This window comes from Hippocampus comes, unplaced genomic scaffold (assembly GCF_001891065.2).
Source record: "Hippocampus comes isolate QL1 unplaced genomic scaffold, H_comes_QL1_v1.1 scaffold105, whole genome shotgun sequence".
In the NCBI taxonomy this organism is placed as follows: Eukaryota; Metazoa; Chordata; class Actinopteri; order Syngnathiformes; family Syngnathidae; genus Hippocampus; species Hippocampus comes.
Window position 1 is genome coordinate 2,430,427 of NW_017806235.1, and position 11,582 is coordinate 2,442,008.

Below are 11,582 nucleotides of genomic sequence, written 5' to 3' on the forward strand. Positions count from 1 at the left end.
TGGCTTTTTTTTTTTTTTTTTTTTTTTTTAAGGATCTATACTTTCTCCAAAACGTTCAAGTGTTGCCTGGTTTTCAATTTTTTATTTTTATTTTTGGCACTTGATGGGGCTCATTTGTGTCTTTCTGAGGTTCCAGCGACCAGCCTCCCGCCATTGTTTTAACTCTTGAGGAAAGATACGAATTTGACCAGACAGACTGAAGGAGATAGTGTAGTTTTAAGGCCTAAAATTCGTTTTTCAATTAAACTTAGGTTAGTTGGCGCCTCCTGTGTGTTCAATTTCCCAAAAGCGTGAATTCCTTTCAGACTGGTGAACTACAAATCCGAAGGGGCCGGCTGTTCATGAAGTTGCAAATTGCAGCATGCAGTCTGTCCAAGGTATCTTCTGTGCTCTGCTCAACATCTGCATTTAAAAAAATTAAAAAAAAAAGTGCTGTAAATTGGACTAATCTTGTCAAGTGATCGAAACAAAATGTAACTCCGTTTCCAAAAGTAAAATCGCAATCGGGAACAGCTTTGTACTTTATGTTCTTTGTATGGGTTTTTTTTTTTTTTTTTTTTTTTTCATCCGTTTTCTCAAATGTTTATACTCATGAGGGTGATCTGCAGTGTATCCCAGTTTACTCAGGGCGAGAGGCAATGTACGCGCTACACTGGTCATCAGTCAATTGCAAGCAATTATTTGCACTCAGACTATTGGATCGTGGACCTGTCATGCATTTTTGGGTTAATGTGGGAGGAACCTGGAGTACATGGAGAAAACCCACACAAGCACAGGGGGAAAATGCAGACTCTGCACAACAAGGCCAGAGCAAAGTTTCAAACCCTGCCAACCACTGACCCACTGTGCTGCCAGGCTCAACTCCATTCTGTATTTACATATCGAGCCACTCTATGTGAAATGTAATTTGATCATTGATTTGACAACACGCCTTTCTGCTTAGCTCACCTTTCCGCAACATTCTACTTCCTCTTAATTCTGGATAAAAATGGACAGCCAGGAGGCTCTCAGACTCCACCGATTTCCAGAGTACGGGCACGTTCTCAGACAGTGCTTGTGTTGTTCTAAACATTTCTCAGCATAAAATGGGTGAATCTCAGTTTGCAGATTAGCAACAATGGAAAGCAGTGCCTGCCAGAGGCGTTATAAAATGTTGCTCGACTTGATTGAACTTGTATTAAATACTTGTGACCTGGTGGTGATCAGTGTGTGCTGGTGTTATCGAAAACACATTGCAGTGTGCGATATGGTCCTTGTGTACTTCCCAACATATTCTCCAGCGCATTTTAACGTTTGCAAGCATCTTCTTCGAAGATGTCCAGATGTACTGTAAACTGTTGTCTGTCCATCTAAAGACACAACTTCTAAAATGATTTATAGTATTTCAATTATAACATTCCTTTTTTTAAAATCAACACACAAAAACACATAACCCCGTTCAGAGATAACGGCTCCAACATTTTCAATATTTCCCCAAGCGTTTGATTTGTATTGTCATTATACCCCCAGTTCCTTTAGGAGGCGCTGTGAAGAGGAAGCAACCATTTTAAATAGCCGTTACGTCACTTCCGTCACATTAGGTCAGCGCCAAAGAGCGCCAGAGGCAGACTGCCTCCGTGGACCGTTATGACCTGCACAGTCACGTGACACGCATGCTTGCCTTCGGATTCTTTTAAATTCATGCGAAATAGTTGAATAAAAACACACATTATAACGCAGAAAGCATTTTGATGGTGCGAATAAAAAGAAACGGGATTTGGCCTATTAAAAAAAATCAAGCTAGCGTTCGTCTTTGTTCTTTTGAGATTATGTTAACACGAGGCTCAACCAGGAAATACACAAGATTTCGCAAAGTAATCGGAATCTACGTAACACGGATGGGATGAGTTTATTTCGTCAGAATTTATCATGCTGCGTTACAGGGAAAACATCACAATCGCGTATTATGACCCACAAAGCAACGTAATGGCGCTTTTTTCATTATTTTTTTCAAACCGGCGATACAACTGATTGTTGTTAGCCTCCTCATTTATTTGGTTTACATTTTTAACTTCCCCCCCTGGTTTGGTTTTGTTTTCCCCTCTTCAGGTAACTCAGCTTTTAACAGTTAGCCCTTTTTAAAAACAGTCAATTGTTTCGGGAACACACACACCCAGCCCCAACATATCGCATTTGTCTGTTACACCTTTTGCCGCTCGATGCCGAGTTGATGTGCCTTTTGGGTAGGCTACCAAACGTTGCTATCCGCATCACCCTGCATTGCAACAAGGCTGGCGCACGATAAGATAGAGGAGTTGCCTCGCTCTCAGTGAAATTGGGAGGAAAAATGAGGGGAGGGGGCCCTTGTGCAAAATAAAGTGTGGGAGGGCTTCTGGACTGTGGTGGGTTGAGTGGGATGTTGTCAAGGAACTTTCAGTGTCTTTACCTGTGTGCCCACTTCTTATCCTCAGCTGCAAACGACTAAACATCTCCCTGATTCAAGATCATCACTTGGCTGGCTGTATTTCAAAGATGCGCTCCTCAAGAAAACCCGTCCATGTTATTGCTGACCTTAGTTTTGTAGTTCTGTTGTAGTAACAAAGCATCTTAAAAGAATGTAGCCTTGAGTTTTTGGTCTTTCGCTTTTTAAAGCAAGGAGGGGAAAAAAAACCACGTGTTTAACAAAAATTACAGTTAACGGTCTTTGCTTTGCCCAGGGGGCACCACAAATCTTTTCCCAACTATGTTAACTGATAAACTTATGAGTGGGTCAATGCCATGAAACCCAGAATTTGGGGGTCAGACAAGTCCATGGCTTTTTTTTTTTTTTTTTTTTTTTTTTTTTTCTATACTTTCTCCAAAACGTTCAAGTGTTGCCTGGTTTTCAATTTTTTATTTTTATTTTTGGCACTTGATGGGGCTCATTTGTGTCTTTCTGAGGTTCCAGCGACCAGCCTCCCGCCATTGTTTTAACTCTTGAGGAAAGATACGAATTTGACCAGACAGACTGAAGGAGATAGTGTAGTTTTAAGGCCTAAAATTCGTTTTTCAATTAAACTTAGGTTAGTTGGCGCCTCCTGTGTGTTCAATTTCCCAAAAGCGTGAATTCCTTTCAGACTGGTGAACTACAAATCCGAAGGGGCCGGCTGTTCATGAAGTTGCAAATTGCAGCATGCAGTCTGTCCAAGGTATCTTCTGTGCTCTGCTCAACATCTGCATTTAAAAAAATTAAAAAAAAAAGTGCTGTAAATTGGACTAATCTTGTCAAGTGATCGAAACAAAATGTAACTCCGTTTCCAAAAGTAAAATCGCAATCGGGAACAGCTTTGTACTTTATGTTCTTTGTATGGGTTTTTTTTTTTTTTTTTTTTTCAGCTTTTTTTTTTTTTTTGTCAGCTCGGCTTCACGGAGCCCATTAAACAGATTGTGGAAAATATTCTTTTGATTCTTGCCTCAAAAAGTGTCGCGGGGGAGGGACTCGATTCAAATTTTGTGCACATTAGTTAAATTAGTAGGATCCATTTGGAGTTAAAATGTGAACGTGATAAAACAAAGCTGCTGCTGCTGGTGCCCAACCGCTTCCCAATCTGAGCCTTCGTTGAGAATGTACCGCTTGGCTCCGAACGAGTATTCGGACTTTAGCTGGGCAACTAATGTGGCGAGGTTAAACCTAAGTTTGGGTTTAACGAAGCGTGTCGTTGCTGGGGAACATTTAGCTGGTTTTTGGTCATGTTAATGCTTCATTACATTCAAGAGGTCAGCTACTTCCAAATCCTACCAAGTCCTTGGAGAGTGAAGCGTTGCGCCTACCAACAAGTGCTGCTCAGAGATGAAAGCTGCTCTCTTGCCTAGGTCATATGTGGAGAGAGAGTAGGCCAATGCACGTGAGGTAAAAATCTCCTTTTGCTTTGCTCACATCCTTCCAACTCAGTTGTCATTGTTTCCATGAATGCCCTCAAGTTCAGTCGCTCTTTCTAGTCCTCTGCCTCACAAGCCGTCCACAAACAAACATGACATGGCCGCTAAAGCCTTTGCTCCGAATTTTTTTTTTTTTTTTTAGATTAGCAACAATGGAAAGCAGTGCCTGCCAGAGGCGTTATAAAATGTTGCTCGACTTGATTGAACTTGTATTAAATACTTGTGACCTGGTGGTGATCAGTGTGTGCTGGTGTTATCGAAAACACATTGCAGTGTGCGATATGGTCCTTGTGTACTTCCCAACATATTCTCCAGCGCATTTTAACGTTTGCAAGCATCTTCTTCGAAGATGTCCAGATGTACTGTAAACTGTTGTCTGTCCATCTAAAGACACAACTTCTAAAATGATTTATAGTATTTCAATTATAACATTCCTTTTTTTAAAATCAACACACAAAAACACATAACCCCGTTCAGAGATAACGGCTCCAACATTTTCAATATTTCCCCAAGCGTTTGATTTGTATTGTCATTATACCCCCAGTTCCTTTAGGAGGCGCTGTGAAGAGGAAGCAACCATTTTAAATAGCCGTTACGTCACTTCCGTCACATTAGGTCAGCGCCAAAGAGCGCCAGAGGCAGACTGCCTCCGTGGACCGTTATGACCTGCACAGTCACGTGACACGCATGCTTGCCTTCGGATTCTTTTAAATTCATGCGAAATAGTTGAATAAAAACACACATTATAACGCAGAAAGCATTTTGATGGTGCGAATAAAAAGAAACGGGATTTGGCCTATTAAAAAAAATCAAGCTAGCGTTCGTCTTTGTTCTTTTGAGATTATGTTAACACGAGGCTCAACCAGGAAATACACAAGATTTCGCAAAGTAATCGGAATCTACGTAACACGGATGGGATGAGTTTATTTCGTCAGAATTTATCATGCTGCGTTACAGGGAAAACATCACAATCGCGTATTATGACCCACAAAGCAACGTAATGGCGCTTTTTTCATTATTTTTTTCAAACCGGCGATACAACTGATTGTTGTTAGCCTCCTCATTTATTTGGTTTACATTTTTAAAATCTACATTGCGATATGAAAGAGAAGGCAGAAGTGAGCTTTACTGAGTAAAAGCCATCGCAAAGTCGACGAGTTAGTGAATCACGTGATCCGCCCCAATTGGTCCTAGCGGTCCACGGAGAGCTCCACCACAGTAAAACACTTGCACGGTCTCTTACCGCCCTCATTCCCTCGGCAGCTCCTCGCAACTGTTCGTGAAGTCTTCATCCTTCGAAAGGTAGTTGCTCTTATTTGCTTCTTTAGTGCGTCCGTCTTTTTAATCAGTACTAATTCTACAAAATCAAATACGTGTACCGTACAGAGTGGGTTTTTACAATGCTTTGTTGTTATTTATCTACGTTTGTGCAATGCTTTGATTTGGGGTTGTTTTCGGGGGGGGGGACTGAAATAATTGTAAATCGCTATTAAAGGGCTTAGATTAATTCGTTATTTTTTTATTATCTTTGAATATAAACGCCCAAATATATGCTTGATATATTTTGTGTGGAGAGATATTAATGTGGAGTGAGCTGTTGTATTTGATGCAAATCTGGCAGTGATGGCAATTTTGTGAAACAAAGCGGGCAGAGGGAGGTCTGCACTTAAAATGGCGCCAGAAGAGAGAGGAAAAATGCTAACCTGAGTTAGCAACGGGCTAACACAACTGACCACGTTTGCGGCCTCGAGGCCTTGGAGCTCCCACTTCCATTAATCGGTTGAATTCTCGCCAGGATAGAGTTTTTAACAAAACAATCCGGCCTCATTCGATTACTCAAACAGGCCACGGTTGTTTCGTTTATTGCGCTATTTCTGGATGGATCACCTATTTTAACCTCTCAGTGTGGCGCAGTACGCAATGACGTCGTTCGAAAACCGTGTTACGAGAACCCGTTCCAAGATTTTGTTCACTTAAACCCGCTCCCCCATCCCCACTTTGAAGATGTCGGACGAGGGAAAGTTGTTCGTTGGAGGTTTGAACTTCACCACGACCGAAGACTCGCTGGCGGCGGCCTTCGGCAAATATGGAACCATCGAAAAAGGTACCTTTATAGTAGCCATCTGCTCAAATTATGGTTTCATTCTTTCGCCTACTATTTTGTTGTAGTTGCACAAGAAAATAACATGAGACAATCAATGATCCAAACGTCGTCATTTACCAAACCATCACTACAGTCAAATTTAAAAAAAAATCCCAAATTCAGACTACCATTCTTCACGTCCTAAAAAACATGCTGCCTTCCACATTTCTTGGCAGGTTTTCACATTTAGAAATGCTCCGTTTTCCCTCAAATTCCATGAGAGAAACGCAATGCTTTATTCTCATTCAGAACATCCTGCGGTATTTACGACATTCCACCATTACCCAATTTATACAATAAAATTCCAAATTCTTCCCTCGCCTTTACATTTCAATAATTTGATTTAATGTATCAGCTTGTCGGCTCTTGAATTCCCACTCAATTTCCAGAGGAATCTCATTCTTTTCCGAGAATAAGGGTTCTGTGCTGCAGGTAGTCCTGTTAATTTTTATTTATTTTTCTTGTCCCCCCTCAGTGGATGTGATCAGAGACAAAGAGACAGGAAGGTCTCGTGGTTTTGGCTTTGTGAAATATGAAAATGTGGAAGATGCCAAAGATGCGTTGGAGGCCATGAACGGAAAGGTAAATCACACTTGGATAAAAATTCAAGTATCACACGTCAAGGATGGATTGCTGATAACAGACAAATGTTGTCCATAGACTCTGGATGGCCGGTCTATCCGTGTGGATGAAGCTGGGAAGGGTGGTGGTCGCTCCAGAGGGGGATTCAGCGCCGGTGGGTCACGTGGGGGTGGCGGAGGCCGTTTTGGAAGTTCTAGAGGTAGAGGTGGGTGCGCTACTCCAAACTTCTTTGTATACATGGTGCATTTTAAAGCACTTTAAAAATGTCTGTAAGGTGGTTACAATGGAGACCGGAGTTACGGCGGCGGCGACAGGGGTTACGGTGACAGGGGCTTTGGAGGTGGAGACAGGAGCTTTAACAGTGGAGGCGGCGGCGGCGGCTACAGGAGTGGCGGCTACTCGGGCGGCTACAGGGACAATAGGTAGGTAGTGCATCTATACACGTTGTACCTTGACTTAAGGGGGCCTGTTGTCTTGAGTATTTTAGCGCTAAAATGTTCATTTCTTCCAGGGGTCAAGGCGGCTATGGCGGCGACCGTTCAAGCTCATACCGCGATGGATACGACTATGGTAGGCATTGATGTTGATTTCATGCTGAATACATTTATGTTGGGGCTGTAATCACACTTCACTGTCCAATTTGAGTTTTTTTTTTTTTTTTTTTTTCCCCCCCCCCCCCGGGTTGGGTTTTTTTTTCCCTCTTCCTTCAGGTAACTCAGCTTTTAACAGTTAGCCCTTTTTAAAAACAGTCAATTGTTTCGGGAACACACCCACCCAGCCCCAACATATCGCATTTGTCTGTTACACCTTTTGCCGCTCGATGCCGAGTTGGTGTGCCTTTTGGGTAGGCTACCAAACGTTGCTATCCGCATCACCCTGCATTGCAACAAGGCTGGCGCACGATAAGATAGAGGAGTTGCCTCGCTCTCAGTGAAATTGGGAGGAAAAATGAGGGGAGGGGGCCCTTGTGCAAAATAAAGTGTGGGAGGGCTTCTGGACTGTGGTGGGTTGAGTGGGATGTTGTCAAGGAACTTTCAGTGTCTTTACCTGTGTGCCCACTTCTTATCCTCAGCTGCAAACGACTAAACATCTCCCTGATTCAAGATCATCACTTGGCTGGCTGTATTTCAAAGATGCGCTCCTCAAGAAAACCCGTCCATGTTATTGCTGACCTTAGTTTTGTAGTTCTGTTGTAGTAACAAAGCATCTTAAAAGAATGTAGCCTTGAGTTTTTGGTCTTTCGCTTTTTAAAGCAAGGAGGGGAAAAAAAACCACGTGTTTAACAAAAATTACAGTTAACGGTCTTTGCTTTGCCCAGGGGGCACCACAAATCTTTTCCCAACTATGTTAACTGATAAACTTATGAGTGGGTCAATGCCATGAAACCCAGAATTTGGGGGTCAGACAAGTCCATGGCTTTTTTTTTTTTTTTTTTTTTTTTTAAGGATCTATACTTTCTCCAAAACGTTCAAGTGTTGCCTGGTTTTCAATTTTTTATTTTTATTTTTGGCACTTGATGGGGCTCATTTGTGTCTTTCTGAGGTTCCAGCGACCAGCCTCCCGCCATTGTTTTAACTCTTGAGGAAAGATACGAATTTGACCAGACAGACTGAAGGAGATAGTGTAGTTTTAAGGCCTAAAATTCGTTTTTCAATTAAACTTAGGTTAGTTGGCGCCTCCTGTGTGTTCAATTTCCCAAAAGCGTGAATTCCTTTCAGACTGGTGAACTACAAATCCGAAGGGGCCGGCTGTTCATGAAGTTGCAAATTGCAGCATGCAGTCTGTCCAAGGTATCTTCTGTGCTCTGCTCAACATCTGCATTTAAAAAAATTAAAAAAAAAAGTGCTGTAAATTGGACTAATCTTGTCAAGTGATCGAAACAAAATGTAACTCCGTTTCCAAAAGTAAAATCGCAATCGGGAACAGCTTTGTACTTTATGTTCTTTGTATGGGTTTTTTTTTTTTTTTTTTGTCAGCTCGGCTTCACGGAGCCCATTAAACAGATTGTGGAAAATATTCTTTTGATTCTTGCCTCAAAAAGTGTCGCGGGGGAGGGACTCGATTCAAATTTTGTGCACATTAGTTAAATTAGTAGGATCCATTTGGAGTTAAAATGTGAACGTGATAAAACAAAGCTGCTGCTGCTGGTGCCCAACCGCTTCCCAATCTGAGCCTTCGTTGAGAATGTACCGCTTGGCTCCGAACGAGTATTCGGACTTTAGCTGGGCAACTAATGTGGCGAGGTTAAACCTAAGTTTGGGTTTAACGAAGCGTGTCGTTGCTGGGGAACATTTAGCTGGTTTTTGGTCATGTTAATGCTTCATTACATTCAAGAGGTCAGCTACTTCCAAATCCTACCAAGTCCTTGGAGAGTGAAGCGTTGCGCCTACCAACAAGTGCTGCTCAGAGATGAAAGCTGCTCTCTTGCCTAGGTCATATGTGGAGAGAGAGTAGGCCAATGCACGTGAGGTAAAAATCTCCTTTTGCTTTGCTCACATCCTTCCAACTCAGTTGTCATTGTTTCCATGAATGCCCTCAAGTTCAGTCGCTCTTTCTAGTCCTCTGCCTCACAAGCCGTCCACAAACAAACATGACATGGCCGCTAAAGCCTTTGCTCCGAATTTTTTTTTTTTTTTTTTAATACCCGAGGAATTGTTTGTGAAGCTCCTGGAATGTAATACTCCATCAGTTCACCAAAAACGAAAAGAGACAAAAAAAAAGCACTGGCCTCTTGAGTCATGGATTGTACCGACCTGTCCACTTCAGTTCACTGCATTAGTCCTCTGATTTGCCCCCTGTAACGACCCACCAAAGTATTCTTCCCCCCCCAAAAAAAATGTACTCTTACGTCTTGAGTATTTTACATTTTAAGTGGTGAGTTTCAGACCCATGAATAGTGTTGCATGCTGTTGGATTTTTTTAATTTATTTTTTTGTGTGTGTGTGTATTTGGGTCGCTTCGTTGTTAGTGCACAGACTTGACACCTTCTCTTTTTCTCCAGGTTGAACTGATGATTGGACTTGGTGGATGTCGCAGCTGAAAGAGTTTCCGCCTGGGAGGCACCCGGCAGTTGGTGTGCAAGACCGGTCGGGTCAAGTGGGTATGTTTATTTTTTAATGCCCCAATTTACAAGTTTTCCTAGTTGTGAGCAGATTCACTGATATTTTTTGACACCCCCCCCCCCCACATATTTCTTTCAAATACCACACTTGTATTTGATGCAAGGCATTTGAAAGAAGGCCTTAATACTTAGAACAGAATTGTCAGTTTGGTGTTAAAAATGGGAACGGGATCCTGTTAAACTGGCATTGGCAATTTTTATTGTTCTATTCTGGTTTCCTTTCAATGATGCGGCGCGGCGTGAGGGAGAAGCATTGGGCAACCACATGAAGGTAAATTTCTATTTCAGTTGTTTTGTTCTTTTTAATAATTCAACAAATAAAATGAATGGATTTTTCTTCATTTATTGAAACCAACTTTCATCATCGTCACACTGTCCTCAACAAACCATGTTGAACATTATCTGTTGTTTGTATCAAGTGGTTTTGCCTTCTTTCATGAAGTCAGTTTTTCTCTTGGCATGCACGCTATTGACTCGCAAGTGAGTTGGTGGCTAGAATTACATCGAGTGGCACAACCTGTTCTTCCGCTACCCGGGAGTGCAAATGAGGTGTCTATTTGAGATGAGGTCATGTGATTATTGAATCAATCTAATTTGCTTTGTATTTGCTGTTGGTAATGAATATTGTCATTTTTGTCATATAAAGACCCACGTCTTAATTACCAGAAAACCCAAAAATTTCATTACAGGACTAAATGATTATGGCCAGCTACACCATGAAATGTTGAAGGCAAAAAGTTTTTTCTTTTTTTGTCAAAATGTGATTGCGGCCATTATGTTAAAGCTGATAAATAATGTTAATGTTTTAACCCAAGACTGTTGTGTGGCGATTAAAGAATATTTTGTTCATCTTGAGTTGGAATTAAGTGAAATTCCAGCAAATGCCTAGACAAAATGTTATGTCGTAACATTTTTCCTAAATAGGGCTTTTGACGTTTGTGTATCTCTTAAAATGTGTCTCCAAGGAGGAAATAGTTTGATTTTGGGGAGCGGCGAGCAGTTGTACATTTGGCCCATAAATGTCTTACATTCTAAAGCCTGTCGCTTGTGTGGTGGTGTTTGATAAATGATGAATCCTTCTGACCATCTACAATCATGATTTTCTTTTATTTGTTTTTTTTTTTTTTCCCAGGCCCAGTTTATTGCTACAGGGAAGGCTGACAAGGTGTGGCTCAGTGTCTGTCATCGTAATTATAAAAAATTATATAATGCCAGAGATGGACTGATGACTCCATTGAAGGAGTTTCAACAATGTGATATTCTGGAAAATGTTTCTCTGTAATTATGAAATAAATGAAGTAAAGCTACTTTGACCGCTTTTCAATATTTCCATAATTCATTACCATTATTTCATTTACACACTTTTGAAATGTTATTCCTGGCGCATCTCGTTAAATGACTGAACTATGCACCGTTACTTCAAAAGAAATTTGATACTGGTGTGAAATTTGCCCTAAAACCCTGCCAACAGAGTTGAATCCTAGGAATAACTCTCCACACTTAAAATGACAGGTTGATTTTCTCCCTCACACTAAAATGACACATTGGAAATGTGAAACCCTTGAAATGGGGTTAATTGAACACCCAGTAAAACCGAAAGCCTCTTCAAAACAGATTCCACTGCCTGTGTAGTATTGAATTGACAATCTTCAAACTTGAAATCCACATTAGATGGTATCAAAATTTACAATCTGCAAATTTTAAACTTAAGATTTCTATCGATTTAACCTGCCCGGCCTGAAATGTTAACTTCCAGGCGCATGGGAAACGTGAGCCATTCAAAATGCTCAGTCCTTAAGTCAAAGTAGTTTATACACAGACACACAAAATGCCAGGAAG

At 41.3% G+C, this 11,582-nt stretch overlaps 1 protein-coding gene across 1 annotated transcript; it reads left to right on the forward strand.

Annotated features, from left to right (window-relative positions):
• The first annotated feature begins 5,068 nt into the window (after positions 1-5,068).
• On the forward strand, positions 5,069-8,590 carry cirbpa (cold inducible RNA binding protein a). The gene is made up of 7 exons (XM_019856671.1): positions 5,069-5,199; positions 5,902-6,001; positions 6,516-6,622; positions 6,701-6,827; positions 6,897-7,044; positions 7,134-7,192; positions 7,695-8,590. Exons 2-7 carry the CDS (start codon positions 5,902-5,904, stop codon positions 7,706-7,708), a joined length of 555 nt encoding a protein of 184 aa, XP_019712230.1. The 5' UTR covers positions 5,069-5,199; the 3' UTR covers positions 7,709-8,590.
• Positions 8,591-11,582: the final 2,992 nt, after the last annotated feature.

What these genes read in the sequence shown, in the direction of transcription:
- cirbpa (XM_019856671.1), top strand. Translation starts at nt 5,902, where the DNA reads ATGTCGGACGAGGGAAAGTTGTTCGTTGGAGGTTTGAACTTCACCACG. An exon ending in TGGAGGCCATGAACGGAAAG is followed by an intron (nt 6,623 to 6,700) that starts GTAAATCACACT and finishes TGTTGTCCATAG; the next exon opens with ACTCTGGATGGCCGGTCTAT. An exon ending in TGGAAGTTCTAGAGGTAGAG is followed by an intron (nt 6,828 to 6,896) that starts GTGGGTGCGCTA and finishes AATGTCTGTAAG; the next exon opens with GTGGTTACAATGGAGACCGG.